The sequence below is a fragment of the Centruroides vittatus genome, unplaced genomic scaffold, assembly GCF_030686945.1.
Source record: "Centruroides vittatus isolate TY-2023 unplaced genomic scaffold, ASM3068694v2 contig_986, whole genome shotgun sequence".
Classification (NCBI taxonomy): Eukaryota; Metazoa; Arthropoda; class Arachnida; order Scorpiones; family Buthidae; genus Centruroides; species Centruroides vittatus.
In genome coordinates this window covers 665187-689082 of record NW_027122655.1, presented here as the reverse complement: position 1 = coordinate 689082, position 23896 = coordinate 665187, and the positions used below count along the sequence as shown (strand labels likewise).

At 31.8% G+C, this 23896-nt stretch overlaps 2 protein-coding genes across 2 annotated transcripts in view; one reads left to right on the top strand and one right to left on the bottom strand.

The window, feature by feature from the left end:
* SMC6 (Structural maintenance of chromosomes 6) overlaps positions 1 to 23637 on the bottom strand; it is a 143486-nt gene extending 119849 nt beyond the window's left edge. The window contains exons 1-5 of the mRNA XM_067283419.1: positions 23532 to 23637; positions 19248 to 19378; positions 11029 to 11143; positions 9743 to 9848; positions 2282 to 2418 (exon numbers count right to left, since the gene is read on the bottom strand). Coding sequence (XP_067139520.1) covers positions 2282 to 2418; positions 9743 to 9848; positions 11029 to 11143; positions 19248 to 19346 — 457 coding nt within the window. The 5' untranslated portion in view covers positions 19347 to 19378; positions 23532 to 23637. The remainder of the gene's footprint in view (positions 1 to 2281; positions 2419 to 9742; positions 9849 to 11028; positions 11144 to 19247; positions 19379 to 23531) is intronic.
* On the top strand, positions 20544 to 21590 carry LOC136986015 (uncharacterized). Its single transcript, XM_067283464.1, has one exon. The coding sequence runs from the start codon at positions 20544 to 20546 to the stop codon at positions 21588 to 21590; it is 1047 nt and encodes a 348-aa protein (XP_067139565.1).
* Positions 23638 to 23896: the final 259 nt, after the last annotated feature.

The following is a 23896-nucleotide window of genomic DNA, read 5'->3' as shown; positions in this document are numbered from 1 at the left end:
AAAGTGCCTTTTTCATATTCTTCAAATTTAGCTTTGTGTTTATAAAAATCATGCATCAAATAATGAAATTCATGTATTCAGATTGCTCTTCATTCAATTTTTGAACCCATTTTTTTTCTTTGAGAAATGGTAAAAATAAAATATCATCATCAGAAAAATCCGTCCTACAGTACACTATAAACATCACCATCTCAAAAAGATTGGTGGAAAACAACCACAGCATAGCTTTCTATGTGACCACTCAGTGTAGCGTCTACATCATAGCAGTCTGTATGGTTGACACTCAAATTCTATATTGGTATTCTCAGTTGCCTCTGTGACACAGTAAGATGAAAACTACCTCATCTCTAGCAAGTAAAATGCTAGGCTCTCCATCATGACAATGCTACAGTAAAGCATGCTCTACTAGTTAGTAAATACAGTGGGTGATCAGTTAACGAACAGTTCGAGTAATAAACAAATCGAATAACGAACACTTTTGTGAAAGATTTTTATGTACGGACAACAAACACCTCACAGAACAAACACAAGAAGAAGCAATGAAAAGTAATGAATACCAATTAGTCTTCTCTTGTCTTCAGGCAACAATTTGAAACTTTTCAGAGTGTGGGAGAACCTCAACATTCATGCTCAAACCAGTATATACTGATTGGATAGTATTCATCCAAACTTTGAAACTCTCCCTTGTAATTCCAGCCCTTCATTTTTCTGACAGAAACAATTCTTTTATAGTATTCACAAGACTGTCGTTTGGGCACTTGTTGAGTTTTGCATCAGTTTTTATTTTTGAAAGGTGAGGGTATAATAGCAAAGGTGTGGTCAGAAGATGTCTGATGTTGCTAAGCAGTATGGCTCAAACAGGTCTACAGTAGGCTGCAGTTCAATCTTATCTAAGAAAGATACTGTATAATCAAGAAGGCTCAAGCAGCTTAATCAATCACCAACTGTATTTGGCAAAACACCAGTTAACTATATGTCCAGTTTCCTTGTTCATCAAAAGTCACTTCTGCAGACTTTCACATTGTCACAAAAATAAAAGCTGTATTGAAGAAAAGCAAATTCAAATAGGTAGATGTAAAATGATGTGATGATTGCACTCAAAAAAATAGTTAATGCAGAATGGACTGCAAAACTGTCTTATTAAATGGTACAAATGTTGACAGAAGTGTGTGTAGCTGTAAGTGTGCTTATTTTGAAAATGGTCTTCTGTAAATGTATGTACTATTTAATCTAATAAAAGTTATACTAAAAGTTTACTTTAATTTTGATTACTATATGTCTATATAGTTATAGAAAGATTCTTAAAACATTATTTTTCTATTATCAATATTTTCAAAAAACATTCTTAAATAGTCTTTCAAAATATTTTTGTATATCTCAGTTTAATCAGTTTTTAAATTAACTTGTTAATTATTTTTATAGCTATTATACTTCTCTTTCTTCATATATTTAGTTTTAACCAACCAACAGCCAAATTAAAGAGGTGATCAACTCAGGTAGGATTAAAAATAAGTCAAATGGAATAAATATTCTGTTCCAAAAAAAAGTTGGTCATCTTGAGAGGTTTTACTGTACTTGCTTTCTAATTTTTAGAGAATTCTAAGCCATTATCTTGGCAAAATTTTGTTATTCATAAGAAATTTATGGAAGGAATTATCCTACAAATATTAAATTAGAAATGATAAGAACAACTAGAGGTAGACATTAGGCACCATCTCTTAACTAAAGAAGAAACCATAATTTTAATTTTCAATTTAGAATTTTAGAATAGTCTAGAAGAAAAGAATTGGCCCAGAGTGGGAGTCAAACTTACAGCCTCCACTTACTGCGTGGTGCACTGACCAGTTCTTCCAAACTATTCTATAATTCTAAATTGAAAATTAAAATTATAATTTCTTCTTTAGTTAAGAGATGGTGCCAAATGTCTACCTCTAGTTGTTCTTATCATTTCTAATTTAATAGTTGTAGGATAATTTCTGCCCAATTAATTCAGCCATTAGTTGGTTAATTATTAACACATCATGTTATTGGAATATTGCTGTATTTGGTTTTGGTACTTATATAAATCAATCCTAAAATAAAATATTGTAATGCTTTATTCTAACTATCAAAATCAAGAATGTAGCAAGAATTTATAATTAACTAATCAAAATCAAAAGAAGTTGTATTGAGATTAACAACTTTATGCATAAATTTTTTACAATTAGAAAGTATGCATTGTAAAATTATTTTTATTAATCTAAATATAAATAACTTTATTCTTTTAAATCACAAACATTACCCATTTCATTTTTTAATTTATAAGAACTAGAACCATCTGATGTTATCCTTCTTTCAACAACTATTGAAGATCCATAGAGTTCAGTTTTATACGCATCAGGACCACAGTTTCTGATTTTTATAGCAATTTCTGCAGTTCTGAAAAGAATATTAAACAATGTAATCATTTATGGTAACATTTAATTCAATAAATGTCTTTAAAATAGATAATTATAATAAATTCAGGCCTTAATTTAGCCACCAAATTTTCCAATAAGAACTCTTCCAATATGTAAGCTGGAACTTATGTATAATAAAAATCCCACCATACACACTTTTTCCAGCAACAACATTTTAACATATGAACATTTTCAGTCACATTTAGGGGCCTGTGTCAGGTTTTAACATTTAACAAATCAAACATCTATAACAAAATAAAAGTTTGGTACAACTTTCATGTTTTGACATCAGAAGCTTTTAAAATAGATATCTCCCAACTGTACATTTATGTAGATAGAATTATATAAATAACAAAAACTAAATTGATTAAATAACCACGTATTATAAACTATTAATATATAAATTATATTATTAGTTTTTGAGTTTACTTGTCAAAACATTATTAATGCCAAAAGAGTGATCTTAAACTTTTATCTGATAAAATAAATATCACACAACTTTAAAATTACATAAAAGGATTACAAAAGTGATTAATGATGTATAAATAAAAATAAAATTACACAAAAATATATAGGAATCATGTGAAATATTCTAATGGTTTTGTACAAATTGATTACCATACTGAAGAAATGGATATGAATTCTTTGTTATTGATACAATTTCCTTTAACCTGTCCTGCATTGTTCCTGAATATTTTTGTGTTGACCTCACTTGACCTGCTTTGGAAACCCCGAATATATTTGTCTCTGTATCAGAACATTTTTGATACTAGACATTTGGATGCACAATCAATGGAAAAAGTGTAAAAATAATCCACAAAGAAAAAGACAGTTATCTACGTAAATTCAAAGAACACTTTGCAATTGTTAATAAAAACAAAACCATAAACTTAAATAATGGCATGGAGATTGACAATGTATGGGAGGAAATGTGAGAGGCTAAAGAGCAAGCAAACAGAAACAGTCAGAAATGCCTTAGGGGATACAGCATCAACACCACATAGCTGTATGTCTAAACATAAAACAGGTTACTTCACTATTGTGTAAATATATCCAAATAATGAAAGTTGTAATAATATAGTGAACCCCCGATATAACGCGCATGTTGGACGGAAAACAACACCCGCGTTATAAGGTGAACCGTGTTATACCAAGCAGCATGGTGGCAACACAATAAATTTACTCAGAATGATTTGAACTATATACTGAAACCTCCCATCAACTACATACATATTATGTATTTTAATAAAAAACCCAATTTATTTATTAAGTGTTTTATTAAAATTCACATAACATAGTTATACATCTTAATATGTACTATATACATACTGTAGCTTGTCTTTTCTTTTACTCATCATGCATACAATAATTAAACACTATTCAAAATACATGCAGGAACTCAATACATACACAATTACTGAATACACAGTAACAATAAAATGCGCTACTCACTAACGCCGCATGGACCTGTATATATGTGTTTGAACTTATCACGTTGCAAACATCGCCCGCACTATAACTGAGTGCGTGGTATAGCAAGCAGCACTATAACAAAAGTCCACTGTAGTTGTAATTTGTAAACTTGTAATTTTATTGTAATAATCACTGTAATAATTGTATTTATACCAATTTGTAGAAATGTAACACCTGATGAGGGATGCAAGTTACACAAAAAAATCTTGCACCCAAAATGCATAGTGAATAAAGAATAACAAAGATAACACTCAGAAGTTTTGTCTCTGATGAAATGCAGTCCAGACAAAAAAAACATCGGTTAACATCTTCAGATTTAACCTATGAAGTCTCATCAATTTTTTTGAAGAAATATTTAAAGAATTGATTTTTAAAGCAATATAAAGAAAACCGCACCATTGATATAATATATATATCTATTCTTATAGTAGATAATTATAATAATGTTTTTTGTTTTTATATTTTTTCAATATATTTATTTTGTTCATACAAAATAAAAAAAAATAAATTTTAACGATACAGTAGCCATGATTATTATTTAAAAAAAAAAATTTCGTTAGGCTTAACCTTTCTACAGTGGGTTAGTCAGATATGGAGCTACCACGATATAGTGGAGAATAAATGTGGGAAACTTTTTAAAAATTTTCCCAGACATTTTTCTCGTTTCCATTTCAAAAGTTTTTTAAAAGAGTTATGTCTAGTAAAGAAAAATCTGTTTTTATTGTCACATAATTCCTTTTTTATGTAAATATTTTTTCGCAGTAATTTTTCGCTAGTTTTTGGCGATATCCGCAAAAAATTTTGTGGATATAGACGTCATTCTCCAGTGTCATGTGATCGCCCTTGATGGATAATCTGTCAATCACTGTAGAGTGGTTAACATCAACAAAAATTCAACATGGCAGCCACACACAACGAATAAAAATTTCAACATGGGATAGGTTTAGAGTTGCTGCAAATACCTCAAACATTTAAATGCTGGTCTCACATTTAAACATTCAACACTTAAAATTAATCCAACAGTATTCAAGCTACTCTCAAATGCTAATGACAAAGTAGAAGCCAACAAAATCCATGGAGTATATTCTATACCACTGTATGACAGCAGATTTGATAATCATTTGATTTAAATAAGGTCAACAAATACACAGTATAGATAGTTGACACAAAGACTCAAAGAACACCAGTATGATATTCACAGAAGTAAGCTTAGTAAGGTGCTGGATCAGTTTGCATTGGAGCCAGGAATATCTCCTTGATGGTTGGAGGCCAAAATTTTAAAACGTGAATTCAATAGCCATCGGCTAAGACCCTTGAAACTTTTGAGATATTTGCAGCAACCCTTAAAGGAAATTGTATCAATAACAAAGAATCCATATCCATTTCCTCAGCTTGGTAATCAATACTAGGTAAAGCCTACAAAACAATGTGGCAAGCATTAACTAAGATTATATATTTCACACGATTCCTATATACTTTTGTGTAATTTTAAATTTATTTAAATGTCATTTATTTATTTTAAATACTTTTTAATCATTTTTGTAATCATATTCTTAAAACATAAAAAAGAAAAACTTTCCTTTTGCAACAGTATCATTTAAGCTTCTGAGATATCATCTGTAATATTTTTAAAATTTTTTTTAATATTAAGCCTTAATTTGTTTTAAATAGTATGAAGTTCTAATCTGAAGATGCCTTAAATAAAAAAAACTAAAGTGCTTATTTTATATATTTTTATAATCTATAATATATTAGTTAACTACAAAAGTCATTTCAGAAATTTTCTAAAAACTTTCATATTATTATAAAGAAACAACACAATAGCAAAATAACATCAGAAAGTTTTTAAAGGATTTAGTTTAAAACTTTATTTCTTTTAGGAATTTAATTTACACTTCTCTGTTAAATACTGTATATCAGTGTCATATACAGTATATGAAAATATCAGACAGATCTAACAATATTGCTAGAAAGTTATTTTGAATTTTTCTTTCTACACAAATGTCATTAAAACTGTTAATTTGAAATAACTGTCAAGTTAGAAGAATATAGTGGAGGTCTCCAAACTTTTCAACTGTTGTCCTCTTCAAGGATTCTCTGACCTTTTATCAACCTCTCTCTTCTTGTTTTTCTAATAGTTAATAATAATAAGAAATGATGAGCCAGTATTAATCCACACACCATTTTCTTAGAAAAGATCTGCTTAATGTGCAAATTTACAACATCCTGAACTGCCACATACATAACCTATTAATCTAATAATCTTTAATAAACCATTTTCAATTGACCTCCGAAAATGTCTTATTAAACCCTGGGGTCAACACTATTCACTTTGCTGGCCCCTGCTGTAATGTATGAAATGTTTTCTAAGTAATCTCAGTCTATAAAAATCAGAAATACAGTTGCAAAGAATTTTATTGGCATATTCTCCATTACACTTTAAGTATTTTGGAATTTGAAAGAGCAAATGACTATAAAAGACAACTATGCACACAGAACCATTTACAATGTGATAACAAAACATCAAAAAAAAAAAAAACGGAAAAAACAAACATTTTCAAACTCCTTCTGGGCTTTGCATCAGGTTCTTAACCGTTCCTAGATGGATATTCATTAATCAAATATCCATTTCCTGTAACTTCATTTTGATTGTAGTCATTTGCTGCATTATGGAATTAGAAAGAGTTTTTACTATAAACACTATTTTTATCTAAAATAAATTTATGTAATTTATAATTAATTTTAGCCAAATTCATTATATATAAAGAATAAATTTATCATTTTTATTGTTAAATAAATTTATAATTTTATACAATCATAATTATTGTGATGGAAAATGTATCCAATTGGTACCATCAAGCATTTTCAAAAAACAAATACGGTAGAATCTTGTTTTAATGGATTACTCAAATCGCCTAAAATCATCTGTTGTTCTGAGAATCTGTCATATTGTGAACAAAGAATTTCCCGCAAACCCAGAAAAATATCCATTATTCAAAAAAATTTGTTTTTTAATCCCCTATATATAAATACCTGTACTTGAAATTATTCAGTCTCTTGAGATCTCTCTTCTTTATTCTACAGAAACATGTATGTTACAAGATCATACATTATGCCATACATGTGTATAACAAAGCTGGCAGAAACTGCATATACTGTTATACACAAAAAGAGGCAAATTACATATGCTCATTAGTACAGTAAGGCCCCTTTAACACTGATTCGATATAATGCAGTCTACTTGTAGCCTAAAAAAGCTCAAAATTTAGGCTGATTCAAATTATCATGTCATTTCATTAATTAGTATATAATACAATTATTTACAAACACAAACCAATCAGCAAAAGGTGGAAATTCATCTTAGGGCTGTACTTCTCTTAAATCTATGTTTGTTTTGTGCAATTTTGGAAAAAATAAATCATCATGGATGCCATAAGAAATATCAACTTTGCTTGGCAAGAATTAACTGATAAATGCAAGAACAGAAAGAGGGAGTGTGGAAGAAGTTATGGCTGGAGATATCCAAGAATTCTCAATGAGAAGAGCCTATCACTATATTGTTAGGTTAATCAAATTGTCAAACTAATCGATACAGCAGAACACTAGAAGATGTAGATGATCAGGATATTGAGGAGTTACTGCAGGTTTCTGGTGAAAGCCTTACCAACAATGATCTTCAAAAACTGGCAGAACAAGAAATTCATATAGAACTGGAAAATAGTAATTTTGAAAACAAAGAACCCAAAAAATTTCTCTACAGATTTCCTTAGTAAAAGTTTGGTAACGTTTGAAATCGTTGATCAAATTGTAGCAAATGATCCAGATTTTGAAAGGAGGCAAAAGCAAGACGAGGTGTTTTGGGTGTGATCTTATGCTACTGACATCTATATATATAAGCCATTGTTGTGTCATGTCTGTAACGGTATCCACTAACATACCTAACCTGATACACATCCTGATTTACACACCTCATCTCCACTGAGTCAGACCCACCACGTGGCAAAGAGGGGCAGAAAAAGACGTAAGGAAACTAGATTTTTGAAGTATACTATTTTTATTTATTTCAATTACTTTGAATGAAGAATATCTTCACTTTCTAATATAGAAATCCTGTTTGCTGTTCAAGTATTGATTTATTAAGATTAGTTTTTAAGATAAAGAATTGTATATATTTATATATATTAAGTGCATCAAACTTTTAAATATTACATCCTTTAAACCTTAAAATAATATGCATCAAACTTTTAAAAATTAAGCACATTAAACTTTCATATATTAAGTGGATCAAATGTGCCTCATGGAAATTTGTAAAGAATGCCCATTGGGGGGCATCCCAGGCTACTAGTTTGCTTAAGGAAAGAAAAAAAAGCAACAAATGAAACTACATGACTTCATTGCAAAAAACAAGAATTTCAGAAAAGCCAGGACCTTCATCACAAAAAATGAACTTTACATTTCTGTGTGCATATGTCTGTGTGTTATTTAACATATATTATTATGCAAATTAATATAAAAATAACTTAAAGTAAAATCTGTTTATTAATATTATGTAAAATCTATTTAGTAAAATCGGATAGGGAAACATGTAGCAAAAATTGCATTCTCCTTTCCCTATTTACTCTATGTTAAAATGACCTCATTTAACACTGTTTCATTTAGCACTTTGTCATCTAGGTATGTATCCCCCGAGTTAAGCGGGGTCTTACTGTACTTAACTTGTTTTCATATGTTAAAAAACTTGTCCATCTTGGTTTGTTTTAATGCTGCTTTTCTGTCTATTGAATACAACAACTGTTCAATATTAGCAATATCTTATACTGCCTGTTCCTTTATTCTGAAATTCATCAGAAAGGTCTCCACGACCTGGAAAGACTTGATGGCTTTGCTAAATTTTGACATTACATTTGGACCAGAATGTTCACTAGATGATGACTCCTCAATTGTATCAGCCTGCTGATTCTTTCTGTATAATTCTTCAATTGTACATATCCCAGATATAAGTGCATCATCAAACTACAAATCCCCAAAAACACCCAAATATTAACTAAATGTTGAAAAAACACAAAGTTTACAACAGATGGGGCTAGAAAATAAAACTGTTATTCTGTTATTCTAAGTTATGGATCATCTAAAAGGAGGAAAAAATACATTATTCTGAGAAATCCATTGTTCTGTGATCTATTAAAACAAGATCTACTGTGCTTAAAACTATTTTCATTTTTGAGCTTTATGATAATGTGTATTATAATTATACAGGGTGGGCCAGCGAAAACGAAACGGCAGAGTGTTCGTGTTCGTCCAAGCAAATCGCTCGGACAGGTCGATTTTATTCGCGAGCGGACATCTTATGCAATAAAGTTTTTGCGAATCTGAATATTAACTAAACAAACATTTTTTTTCGAAATAAATGTTTGTTTAGTTAATACAAAATAAATGAGTTTTTAAAATTTTTTGTTGTCTATTGTATTCAGAATCGCAAAAACTTTATTGCAAAAGATGTCCCCTCGAGAATAAAATCGACCTGTCCGAGCGATTTGCTTGGACGAACACGAACACTCTGCCGTTTCGTTTTCGCTGGCCCACCCTGTATATATTTATATCAAAACAGATTTACAAAAACTCTAAATTTAAAATTCTCCACAAATTTTAGGCTTTATCAATGGCTCTCTGATTATTCTGCATAGGTCTCAGAGGAACATTACTCCAATGGGGACACACTCTGAATTAATTTTATATTTTTCTTCTATTTCAAGTTTAAAGCATAAACTAAAAAATAATAATATAAGCATTTTATATCAGAAACTTATTTGTCAATGATTAAATCAACATACTGTTTTCCATTTTTAATAAATCCTTTAAGATTTGTTCCTCTACCAGTAATATTAGCTTTTCCTCCTAAACCAACAACAATTGCTGTCAAAATAGCACTCTTTCCACCTGGAAAAATAAGAAAAAACAATTGAATAACTTTATACATTCTCTCCTAAACATCATATTTCCAGCAAAACACCTAAATTCAACATTCAAATATATGTTCTTTAATATACGTCACAGCCTTGTTTGAACCAATTTAAAATTTTTTTTTTTTTAAATTACATATACAACATGACAACATTTTATAAATAGAACAGTTATTTTTCATTTGACTTTTTCTGATGAAGGCAGATTAACAAGTGGCTGAAAATGTTCGAATGTTGAATTTAGGTGTTTTGCTAGAAATTTGATGTTTAGGTAAGAATCTATATATATTGTTCAAGTTTAGTGTTTTTTTTTTTTAATATATTGATTAACTTTTCCAATAAATGTGAAAATATTTAACATTTATTTAACTATAAAAATGTATTTATTGATTTTTACGAAATTGTTATTGACATTTCCAAAAGAAAAAGAATTTAACAATTAAAGGTTAAATCATATATTTGGGGACTATCTAAATAATTTCAAAACTGAGTAAATTTGGATTCAATTTTTCTTCTTCTGTAATAAATATTTGAATATTTCATTAGCTTTGATGAATTAAAAACTTCTTGTTCACTAAACATTTTCTTTAGAATATTTGAAACAACTTCTCACACAATCCCTGGGTAGGATAAATCAACATATGGCAAAAATTATTTTCCAATGTTTAAATATTTTGAAATTTAAAATAATTTTTAAACATGTTGTTCAAATTCCGGTTTCAAATTTATACTGGTCAATAGCCTGATGAAGACCAAGCTTATGGTCGAACATGTTCATTTTGTCTAAATCTGTTCATACTGGGATATAAAAAAGGTTTTTTTGTGTCTTGATTAAAATGTTTGTTCAAATAAACAAATGTTTTTGAGTTTGAAAACATGACTAATAGATGCATTTTCAAGATCTAAGATTTCCATGAACATTGAATTCTGAATTTTACAGTAAGAAACTTTTTCTACATACCATTATTTCACAAAAATAATAGTTCCAAATTAAATTTTTGAAAACTGTTAAGAATGTAAAAAAATACACGAACACTGAACTACTATCTAAGACAATGTTAAAAGTCCCTCAAAATAATAATAGATAAATAAATAAATATTTGTAAATTAATTTGATTTCAAATTAAATTGATTTTGTAAATAAATATTTTACTTACTTCCATTTCTGCCAATAATAAAATTAACATGAGGTCCAAATTTAAAATCAAGATGATCATGGCACATAAAATTTTTCACAGATACAGATTCTATGATTCCAACTTCAGCTTCATCCTGTAAAAAAATTATTGAATCAGCACAATGTAAAGAAAAGGAATTGTCTTTCAGTGTTAAAATAAATTTAATTTCATACTAATTAACAGAATTCACACTAGTACTTTTGACAATGTATAGGTATACCTCAACTTATGTTGATAATTTGTTCCAAAAAAGACGACTCAAGTCAAATTTACCTGTCCCCAAATTTACTTGTCACTAGGCTAAACCACAACCATTCCCAGTACTGTATTTTATTTATAAATGCATTTTTAATAATATATGGTTAACCATTTGCTGTCCAGAGAAAGAATCCATTTTAAGCTTACAAACAAATAAATTTTAGTTTTTAATATAGTACAGAAAAATAAGTAATCTAAATTTACAAATATGTGTATAGTACGTACATACTTGTAAATGTACATGTTTACAATTTGGCGATGTTTACAGTACATCACGGACTCTATTTGTTAATGGGGTTTGCTCTAAGACATTATAAAATAAAATGATTTTGTATGGTTAAATAACAAATACACTTACTAAAATTATTTTGCAATAGTAGAAAATAAACTAATTTATGTTAAATTTACCAATAAAGACCACTAAATAAGATGACAACACAGAGTCACAGATGTTTTCATATTTTGTTCTCTAGGATTTATGATGTACAGTATTAACATTTACTGTAAATGTACATATTTTAATATGATTTTATATACTTTTATTCTTATTTATTGTACAGTAACATGATTTTATGTGCTTTTAACACTTTTCTAGTGATATTATGACTTCAATACAGATGTAAAGTCAAATAAAATGAATAATCCTAAACAAATTTTCAATCTTATAATATAATCAAGATGGGGTTGATGATGATAATGATGATGATGATAATGATAATGATAATAATAATAATAATAATAATAAACATCCTGTATTGCAAACAAAATATACAAACATGTTGAACAACACAACATTCTTAGGGAACAACAAAAAGGTTGCCGTAGAAACCACAGGGGATGCAAAGAATAGTTACTCATAGATTCAGTCATTCTACGGCGAGCACACAAACAACACAGAAATATATACATGGCATATATACACTACAGAAAAGCATTCGACAGTGTTCCACACAGTTGGCTGCTACATATTCTACACATGTACAAAATACATCCATCACTCATTGCATTCTTCCAAAACACTATGCAGCACTGGACAACAACACTACATCTCAGGGCTCATAACACTTCCATACAAACAAACCAAATTTTTATTAGGCGAAGAATTTTTCAAGGAGATTCCTTGAGTCCTCTCTGGTTCTGCTTAGCCCTGAGCCCATTATCCAACATGTTAAACAACACGCAATATGGTTACAATATCAGACACAAAAAAACAACACAGTTTACACTGTCACATCTCATGTACATGGATGACATAAAACTTTATACATCCACACAAAAACAACTTCATCAACTCCTACAAATCACACATTCATACACCAAGGACATACAAATGGAATTTGGCCTAGATAAATGCAAAACACTTCACATAGAAAAAGGAATCCTGAAGAAAGAAGATTTTGCACTTGGAAATGGAGACGTTATTGAATCCATGGAAGAGGGCTAGTTCTACAAGTATTTAGGATTCCAACAGGCCAAACTAACAGAACATACACAAATAAAGCAAAGATTAATTAAAGAATACCAAAGTAGGTTAAATGCTATTCTCAGAACACAGTTAAATGCAAAACACACAGTTAAAGCAATAAACACATATGTCATCCCAGTACTCACATATTCTTTTGGAGTTATACATTGGACTCACACAGATCTTGAGCAACTCCAAAGGAAAACAAGAACTACACTTACTAAGCATAAACAACATCATCCTAAATCTGCCACAGAAAGATTAACCCTTCCACGTAAAGACGGCGGACGTGGCCTGATTGACATAGTTAACCTTCACTACAAACACACACAGTCACTGCGAGAGTTTTTCTACAAAAAACAAGAAACATCACAATTACATAAAGCAGTAACTCTAGCAGACTCGAATAACACACCATTAAACTTACACTCACATCATATGGACACAACACAACATATAAAAAGCATAGACACCATTAAGCAATCATGGGCTCGAAAGGCACTCCATGGCAGGCATCCTTATGACCTGGCCCAGGATTTTGTTGACAAAACTGCGTCAAACAGCTGGTTAGCTCAGGGATGCCTCTTTGGGGAGACGGAAGGATTCATGATTGCCATACAGGATCAGGTCATAAATACTAAAAACTACAGAAAACACATACTCAAAGATACAACACTCACAAATGACACATGCAGAAAATGTCACATCATGCCAGAAACTATACAACACATCACCTCTGGTTGCAAGCTCTTGGCACAGACAGATTATCTACACAGACATAATCAAGTACCAAATATAATACACGAAGAGCTTGCAAAGAAACACAAATTATTAGACATCCACGAGCCATACTACAAGTACATTCCACAGACAGTATTGGAAAACGACACGCACAAAATGTACTACGACAGAGCCATAATCACAGATAATACAATTTACCACAACAGACCAGACATCACACTCATTGACAAACACAATAAAATTACATACATTATAGACATATCCATTCCAAACACTCACAATATACAAAACGCATGCACTGAAAAAATTAGCAAGTACACAGAACTCGCCCAGGAAATAAGGCATCTGTGGAGGATGGATAGGGTGCTTATTGTACCTGTTGTTCTCTCTTCTACAGGTGTCATACCACACACACTACACAAAAGCCTGGGCATATTACAATTGAATAGAAACACATACATCACACTACAAAAGGCCACTATATTGAATACATGTCATATTGTGAGAAAATTCCTAAATACAGACACACACACACTGATACACTTCTTTAATTTCTGTTTTGGTTACTATGCCTTGACTTTGGTCCTGCATAGTACACAGCCAGCGGTGTTAACCAAGTATATCTCACTTAACCCAACATAATAATAATAAGTGCAGAGCCCAAATGGTTAGGAGTTGAGAGTTGAAATTTGGTACACAGTTAGGGTACGTTATGAGAATGTACACTAAGAAGGGACTCTTCGAAATTCCCCCCCAGGGGAGAGAGAAAGGATTAAGGCAGTGCTTCTCAACCTTTTTTCATCGTGGTACACTTTTAATAATTTAAAAATTTGGTAGCACACACAGTTAGTTTGGTATGTACCATAAGACAACCAGTGACGTCATAACAGTGACTTTTAAACACAATTGGTTATTTAGGTTACATTTTCTAAATGCCTTGGTAACTACTGGCAGTTACTGGTAACATTGGTTACAATTTCCTGGTTAAGAATCACTGGATTAAGGCTTACCATGAAGAACTCAGTTTCTATTATACTATTTTAGATGCAGTTTATTTGCATTTTTTATTGCGTTTTAATAGGGTATGCCACGAGAATGAACATTAAGAAGGGATTTTTCAAAATTCCCACCAAAGGGGAGAGAGAAAGAGTTAAGGATTACTCAGAGGAACACAGCTTTTACTATACTATTTTAGGTGCCTTTTTTGCATTTATGTGGGAAATCAAACATATTTTTAGAACCTCCTAAAAATTCTCAATGATATTTAGTGTTCCATCGTATATAAAGTTGACATGGGGAGCACCTGCACATAAGTTTGCTTGAAACTCTTCGTCTTAATGTTCGATTTTATGTTTGAATTTATATTTATGAATGATTCTGGAAGATCCAGCTTATTTTTTGAATTTAGTAAACCTGAAGAAGAACCAAGAAAGAGTTACAAAAACGTTTATTATTCATCAGTTAATGGTACTATGCACCGGTTAGTGGTTGCAGTGAGTCTTAACTATCGTTATCCCGGTGTGGTAAGCAGATAGCTAAAAATTTTCTTATTAGTCTAGGGAAAAGGGGAGACCTAATTCTTGCACTCGGAAGAGGGGGGACCTAATTCTTGCACTCGGTGAAAATGGGTAAGATTGGCTATAATCGAATAATCCTAATCTTTGCTATCGATACTTTTTGTCCGAGCAATGCCAGGCTCATCTGCTAGTATTTGAATGTTCCAGAAATAGATCAAAAAATAAGTTAATGTGTAGGTTGATCTGAAGTTGATCTGTAAAGCAGCTCAAAAACATTTGTTCAATTATTAAATTTGTGCTGGAAAGTGAGAAAGATGTTTGTATGATATTTTTATATTTATTGAGAATATACTAGATGCTATTCTTCTGATTAAGATAATAGAATAAGCTCACTACATGAAATGACCTCTTTGATTTGCTGGTTAGATGTCATTCCTCAAGTTTCATTAAAATATAGATGTGTTTTTAAGGATATTGATGTAACTATTATTAATGTATTGTAAACTAATATGAAAACTATTTGTAATACTAAAAAACTTAACCATAGTTGAGATTAAACTACTCTCTCTCTCTCTCCAAATAACAATTGTGTTGGTATTTTAATAAATGATACAATATCATGGCATAGATAACAAACACACCATCAACCTTCTCTTGCTGTTCCTCTCTACTCAGCCAGATTATTTTATTGCTATTAATTCTTTATGAATAACAGTTCCACATTCAATTTGTCATAACTTGCTCATTATGGCCAATAGAACAAAACAGTTTGGATAATTGCATTATCATATCAAGCAATACCTTTGTGTCAAAATTAATGAAAATTGATGTGAAACATAAGTTAATATTCCTTATAATACAGTAAAACCCATATAAAATGGAATCACACAATATCAAAATATCTTTTCCATTTTGGCGGGTTTTAGTATCTATTTCATTTTTATCTTTAAACTATTCAATGCATCAGATAAATGTCATACAGTTACATTCATTTTTTTATAACAAAATCACTTTTACATACTAAAAAACTTTTATTACTAAGCTTAATCTAAGTTAATCCAAAGCAATTCCAAATAAAGATGGGAGTACAAATGTAAGAATGGAGAACTATTCAATTGCAAAAAGTTCTTGTTGTTCCTAAGAACTTGTGCTAGGTATTCCAATAATTCTCAGATGCAATCCTTATGAACACAATAGCAAACAAGACAGTTTGAGTATCAAGAACTAGTATATCAGTATGTTATTGAAAATTTTAATTACATTATAGAGATCAAGTTGAGCTGCAATATGACTTCTCGAAGAATTTTAATACTCTAATTACTTACTTCAATTTCTGTAATTATGAACATTAATCAACTTGTTTTTGAATACTCTTGTAAGGAGTCAAAGTCTAATCATTATTTTATGTTTTGGGCGTTATTTTTAGCTACTTATTTTGTTTTTGAGAGTATTTTAGGATGGAAACGCCTAACAAACCCTCAATGAGCTAAATTCAAAAATAAAAATCTACAAGTAAATATACTAATTTACATCAGTGACTGATCCTGTGATGCATGGACATGTAAATAGAACAGTGGTTCCCAACCTTTTCTAGGATGCGGAACACTTTTGTGAGCAATTTTCTTTACCAGAACACTTACTTAAGTTAATATGAAATACATAAGCTTGTCATCAGTTATTTTATTAGAATTGAGCAGTTATAATTCAAAATCTCTACTCATATTATTAACGCCAATTCTAAGACAGGAAAAAATATACCTAAATAACTTTAATGGAAAACTTGTACCTGATGTTTTTTACATATTTCATTCAGGTTTTATCATTGCCTTTATCTTATTCGAAACAGTAGTACACTCCATAAGTACGAGTCATACATATATATTTAAGTTTATGAAAATTTTATGATATTCAACGGCTCGAATATGATTGTACACTTTCCGATTTGCAACTAAATCTGGTGAACACTTGGGAGATGCTTATGGAACACCAGTGTTCCACAGAACACCGGTTGGGAACCACTGAAATAGAGCAATGCAGAATTACACTGATAAACAGATAAAAGACAACACATCTGTTCAACAGTGTGGTTTAGCTCCCAACAACTTTCATCAAAACGAATTGTCTGGCATTCTTTGATAAGCAATCAGCTTGTAAGAAGCATATTCTTTGTTTAACTATTTTTGGTGGTGATTTGATTTATATGAAAAAGAATGTTTTTGATAAATTGTTTATTGTATATAACTGATCTTGACTTTTTTTGAATATTTGAAATATATACTCGTTACTAATTCTTGTTACAATCATTGTTGTTTAAATATAAATAATACTGTTCAATCTAATAAATATTATTGTGGATTTTTTTACTTATATAAGTGTTACTTTGGATCGTTATATTTTGCTTCCCATGAAGTCCAGGCCTGGTATTTAATTTGAGCCCTAACTTGTTTAACCTTGCTTTTTGTGTCACACAGTATATTACACTCTGTACTAGTTAGTTACTATCTATTCCACAGAATGAAAACTGGAAATACTGTATTCAGTGTGGATTTTCCCCTAGAAATGTGACACATGCTTAAGGGCTCTGTAACTGAAAAAATAAAACAAGTTTACCATTGCAATTGTATATAATAATTTATGAATACAGAAGTAATATTATTTATAATTAATAATATAATAATTTAGGAATTCTGTAGGTACAATTAGATGTTATTAGTTTATTATATCATAAAATTATGCCTGGAAGATCTTAATCCATCATTAACTGCATTACCTTATTCTTAACATTTTCAACAAATTACATTTGTTGCTTGTTTGAGCACTCACTTCTTCGAAACTCATTTGATTCTTAAAAGTATTGATTCAGCTCCTGGTTAATTCCAACAAAGACTAATATTAACAAAGACCCTATGTTTGTATGTCCCTTTGTCATGATCTTTGTTCCTCTGACAAGGTTCAAAATCATCCTTGGAATAGAGTTTGTCACAGATTGAGATAACTTATATCTAGAGGAAAGTTTGTTTATTTTGCTACAAGTGAAATCTTAATTTTCTGCTTTATCCAAGTTAAGTTTAATTCTTCACACCCAAAAATTGCTTCCATTTCCACATTGAACAGGTTTTCAGATTACACCAGAATTAATCACTTCATTCGAAAGAAGCTTTTCCATTTTAGACATGTTTTACTGTATATAATATCAGAAAATAAAATTTAAAACTATAAAACAAATTAATATATTTAAATCATCTGTTAAAAAATTTTAACTTCAATAATTTTCTAATGTACATTAACAAAATAATTTCAGTAAATCATCAGTAATGACACTGTCAATACTGTAACCCAGGGGTGGCCAAAATGTGGTGCATGTGCCAAATATGGCGCATTGGACGATTACAAGTGGCGCTTCACTCAGTTCTGAGCAACGTTGCCAGATTTGGCTTCTTTGCGATTAAGAATATTACACAGAAAAATTAATTTTTTATAGTCTGTCTTGGCAAGTTCATTTGTTGCACAATTCGTTGCAATCTACTTTGCAGATAAAATGAGTATTCTCCACATAGTAAATTACAGTCTATGCATGTATTTTGAGTCTTGCTATGTTTATTTCCAATCAGTTTACAGGTGTGTAAATGGCTGGAAACATTTATTGTGATTAAAGTTATTGCCAGAAAATCACAAATGTTTTTTTTAATTTTATCGACAAATCTTGGGTTATTAAAAGAATTTTTTAGGGGTTTTACTTTTCAGCTACTTTTAAAAAATTTTTTGGTTACAGGACTCCTTCTAGCAAGCAGAGAGAACAGACAAATCCAAGTTCCAAGCTGATCTTGCTCTCAGTGGCAACAATTGTGGTCCAGAGTAATCTTCACCAAACGAGACTCTGGCAACTATAACACTGTCATGAAGTGATAACCCTCTTGTACAGGAGATCATTGCTGACTATTGTAAATTGGTGCTTCAATAAACTGGCATAAATTAATTAATTTAACTGCATGATTTAGGTTATTCCTTTTTCTCCCCTAAGCGAAGCAATTTATTTTTATCTCTATTTATCAACCCCTAACAATGAATGTAAGATGGTATAAAAAGTGTTCGAGTTATATGGCGCATCTGAACTCATCTGTCAAAAAAATTGGCACATGGTATGCAAAAGGTTGGCCACCCCTGCTGTAACCAAATGAAATTTTGAACAAAGCTTGTTTCAAAAATAACTAAATTACCTTTTCTTGCTCATTTTGGCTTTTGGTCGATTGAGATTCAAACACTTTGGTCTTTTTTGAAGTGTTTGCAGTTTTTGATGTTCTTTTCTTTTGTGACATTTTCTTTCATTGAACATTAATTTTTATGTACACTGAAAACAAAACAAACATGATTAAAAAAATTAGAATAAAATTTTATCAAATTCAGCTTTCAGTATTAATGAATTTAAAATAATAAATCTTATTTATATAAAAATAAGAATTATAGATTATATGCTAATCTGTATGTTATACTACTAGTCAAAATATAAATGAATTTGAGATCCACAAATATTGACATCATCAAGATGACTGTAATATACAGACGATTGTGTTCATTAGGAGATTTAGACAGACAGGTTATACTAGACTCTTCTAAGACACTTTCTCACTAAGATACACCTGATCCAGTTATACACCTTATCTTACTGAGAGAGTGTGTTAGAAGTCTAGTATAATCTATCTGTCTATAGCTCCTAATAGCTCCTAATCAAGTTATGAAGAAAAACTTCATACTTGCAGACTTCGTACTCGTTTGTATCCTGGCCCAATTTGCACAACTTGGCGTTACACAGTTACTGAAGCTACTGGGCTTGGTTAAAAATTAAGGCAGCATAAGCACAATTATTCCAGATATTACAGGTAAAGAATTTTGAGAGTCCTGCCACAAATAAGTTACGTGTTGATTATTGACCATTTGTGACGTGCCATAACAAGTGAAAATTAAAAAAACTAATAAGTAGGTTTAAAATTAATAAATACAAATGTATTCTGACAGTTTATGAGTTAATTATACTTTCTATTTGCAAAATTTCCTCAACCTTAATACAAAATAAGAAAAAAAGTGAATCTTTAAGAAATTTGCGGGATTTCCCGGGATAAGAAAATTTTCCTGGGATATTTCCCAGGTTAAAAAAACAACCGGGATTCCGTTTGAGAAACCCTAGTTATCAGGAAATGCATCCGCCATTCGATGAGCTACTCCACGACAAAAACAAGCTTAAGCAATGGCGTCTTCAAATGGTGCGCACCCAGTAAGTATTCCTACAATTTTTTGTTTATAGCATAGCTAATATGGATTATTCCCAAAAAATTATACATGATTTGGAAATGTTCAAGTCAAATTAGTCTAGAATCAGTTAATTTTATGGAAGAAAACCTTTCAAACAGCCATAGCTCCTAAACTGCCCACATGCCGGGCTGTGATTGGCTCATGTATTTAAGTGACTCGTACAACACGGAACGTATCTACCATGTTATAGGGGGGTCTACTGTACCATGAAACACAGGGCTTGTCAAAGCAAAATTCCCAGGTTTTATCCCATCTCCGCCGAGAGACGCATCTATCGGCAAAGGCATATGGCACCGGGCACAGTTAGCATTCTTCCTCATCTTTGCCTCGATGAGTTATCATTTTTTACCATTGACCCTCCGGAGGTCAATTGCGCTCGTTTTCAGGAGCTTCTGGAGTCGTCCTGGCAGGGCAAATGCCTCTTGGGGGCAGATGCCTCCAAATCCAGTACCTGTACAGCAATAGTAGTAGTTTTTCCGGCTTGCGAACTCCGGGAAACTTGGCTCCTTCACGAGCACTGTAGCGTATTTGGCGCAGAGGCTCTAGGAATAAAACGAGCATTGCAAATCAGCTCCAGCTTCGACAATCCGACTGTCATTCTCTCAGATAGCAAATCAGTCATACAGGCGGTGGGTAATGTTAATTTTTCATCCCCAGCAATAATAATCGACTTAGTAGCTGAAATCAGTTTGCATCCCAAGGCAGTCGAGATTGCGTGGATTCCGGGCCACGTCGGCATTCAAATCAACGAAGCAGCAGACAAGGCGGCAAGAAAAGACAATCCATCCGGCTCCTGGAGGCAGCTCCTCATGGCACGTGATCTAATCCGGGCCACACGCGATATTATCAATACCTACATCGACTCCTGGCCTACTAGTCTTAGACAAAAAGGTCGGGATCACCTCTGGCCTTTTGTTCCCTGGCCATATTCGTACGTGTCGTCTCGCTACGCCGAAACCCTCTTGGCCCACCTTCGAACCGATACAGCCCCGTTAAACGGGTTTCTCTTTTCCAGAGGTCTTTGTGTCTCTCCCGACTGCCCAAACTGTGGCGCTCCGGAAACATCCCGCCATTTTTGGATTACTTGTCCAAAATGTAAGGAGGCCCGTCAAGACCTCAGCAGCATTTTATCAATAGATTTAACATTAGTCCAAACCTTCACTCCTATTTACTGGGCTCATGTCGACCTTCCTCCTTGTCAGCATTTGGAAGCTTTAGAACGTTTTATATATCGTTCGAACCGCTTCGTATAATCGTTAAGCGGTGTACATCGGAGAAAAGGCCAACAGGCTAAAATCTCCATATAAACTGGAACAAAGAAGAAAAAAAGCAAATCACTGTCTCTAAGTTGTGGCAAAGTTTAGTTGTCAAGTGACAGTGGTATATTATATAATTCAAGCAAGATCTCAAAGTTCAACCGTGATTTGTGCAATATGCTGGTTTCCAAAACAATCCCTCGGCAAACTGAACAGCAGACTTTTAGAGATTTTCTTGAGACATGTAACCTGCATCCAGTAACTGAAGAATCAACTCTAAAGAAACATTGTGTCTCCAACTGCTATGATCAAATGATTCAAAGAATTAGAGGTGCAGTTAGTGACAATAAGGTAAGGGCTCCATGTCCTTGAACAAGGTGGACACACTGTATCAAGAGGGATCATTTTTACTTATTTTATTTTGTATAGTGCCATCATTGTCGAGGATACACTTGCACTTGTATCCTCAATTTATAATGTTTTTCACTTTATTTCTTTTTTCAATTTTTTATATATTTTAAATAATTCTTATTTGGAACATTATATTTAAACTTTAAAGAATTCTATTTAAAAGTATTTGATTCCAAGGACGGCTACATAGGTAGCCAAAAACATTAGATAAATAAAAAATAGTTGGCGGAATAGGTTTGGTTCTTTACATATCAAGAGGTGGAACGTGCCACTTTTAGTTACCAATGCTGTACTACATATGGTCAAGGCAGCCACAAGACTTAAAGTTCTGTACCCTGAAATGATGCACTTGACTCTTGTTCTCGAGAGTAGAAGTTTGTGCGAATTACATAATGTAAATATTTTAATTTCCAAAATAAAAAGACAACTTTTTAAAAGCTCCACGTCAAGTGGAAAAATTTAGAGAACAGGCACCATTACTCCACTTCCTCCTGCCCGTCTTAATATGCCAGCGAACCCGGCTCAAAGCCACTATCTACCACACTACGCCTCACACCACAGTTAAAAACGTATTTGGCTCCTTCAACGAACGGGAGCCCTCGATGGCAAAACAGGTGAAATAGGTATTCCCCGACAGTACAACGTCACATCTTGTATATATTAAATCTCAGTTTGGAGAATGCCAGCTGCAAGTACACAATTTGAAAATGTGGGGATTCAAATGTGTGATACCTCAAGATTGTAACTGATACCCAGGCAGAACTATAGTAAGCTAATTGTCCAGTAGCAGAGATCATTTCTAGAAAGCTAGAAAAGTTCTTTCAACTAAGAAGGAGTGTAAAACAATGAAGAAGATTGAAGCTATTCTTAATAGAGAAAGAGAAGTAGCTACATTTGAAGAAGACAAACCAGAGTTCTCACAGTGACATCAGCCACTTCGAGTATGCACCCACAACAATACATAATGAGGAAAGATCATTAAGCAAATACAAGGTTTTACTGGCAGACAATTATCAATCTTTCGAGTTTGAAAATTTACATGGTCACACGGTAACTCAGCACAATCACAAAGTCTACCATCAAGTACAAAAGTCGATAATTAGAACACTATACAAGATTAAAGGAAATCAAAATTAACCTCAGTTAACGTTTATTTTCCAAAATTTTTAGGTCTTTTTTTTTTAGGTCATATATTCAGGTTTTTAGGGCTTTAATAACTGCTCATTTTGCCGCTTTTTAGATCTTAAAAATCCAAGCCTTACTCATTAGAATCAACTTGTGGTGTACACCCATACGATATGACATTAAACGATAGTTGATCTTTACGCATATTAAGCAATTCTGTCTGGAAGAAAGTTTACAGCATAGAAATTGGTTATGAAATGTTACAATATCATCGTAAAAGTGCAATTTGTTTTCAGATAAATATTTTTTTTTAAGAAATGATGGGAAAGTGCCAAAGTAATCAAATACAAATAACAAAAAAGTCTTTAAAAAATTTGTCAATGCAATTGTTTAATACCTTACCTAAAATTTATGAAAAGCACGTGTTGTTTCAATCGAGACATCGTACATAACGGAACAAACCGTTGCCAACCGAAAGTGTAGTCGACAAGATGATTTTAGAGCCAAAAACGAAGAAACGCCGCCTACTTCGTTATTGTAGGCAAGAAAAAACAAATTAATCAATAATATCGCGGTTACAATATTGCACTTTTTCTAATCGGCGCTTGTTTAATTAAATAAGAAAATAATTCATTTTTATTTATTTTTATTTTTTAACCCTGTAATTTGAGGAGTACGTGCCATTTACCTAGTTTAAATAAAAATATTGCTATGCAGTGAATGAACCGTTCGGGCGTCGGCATAGGGCCTAATTGATAAAAAATTAG

What these genes read in the sequence shown, in the direction of transcription:
- LOC136986015 (XM_067283464.1), top strand. Translation starts at nt 20,544, where the DNA reads ATGAAACACAGGGCTTGTCAAAGCAAAATTCCCAGGTTTTATCCCATC.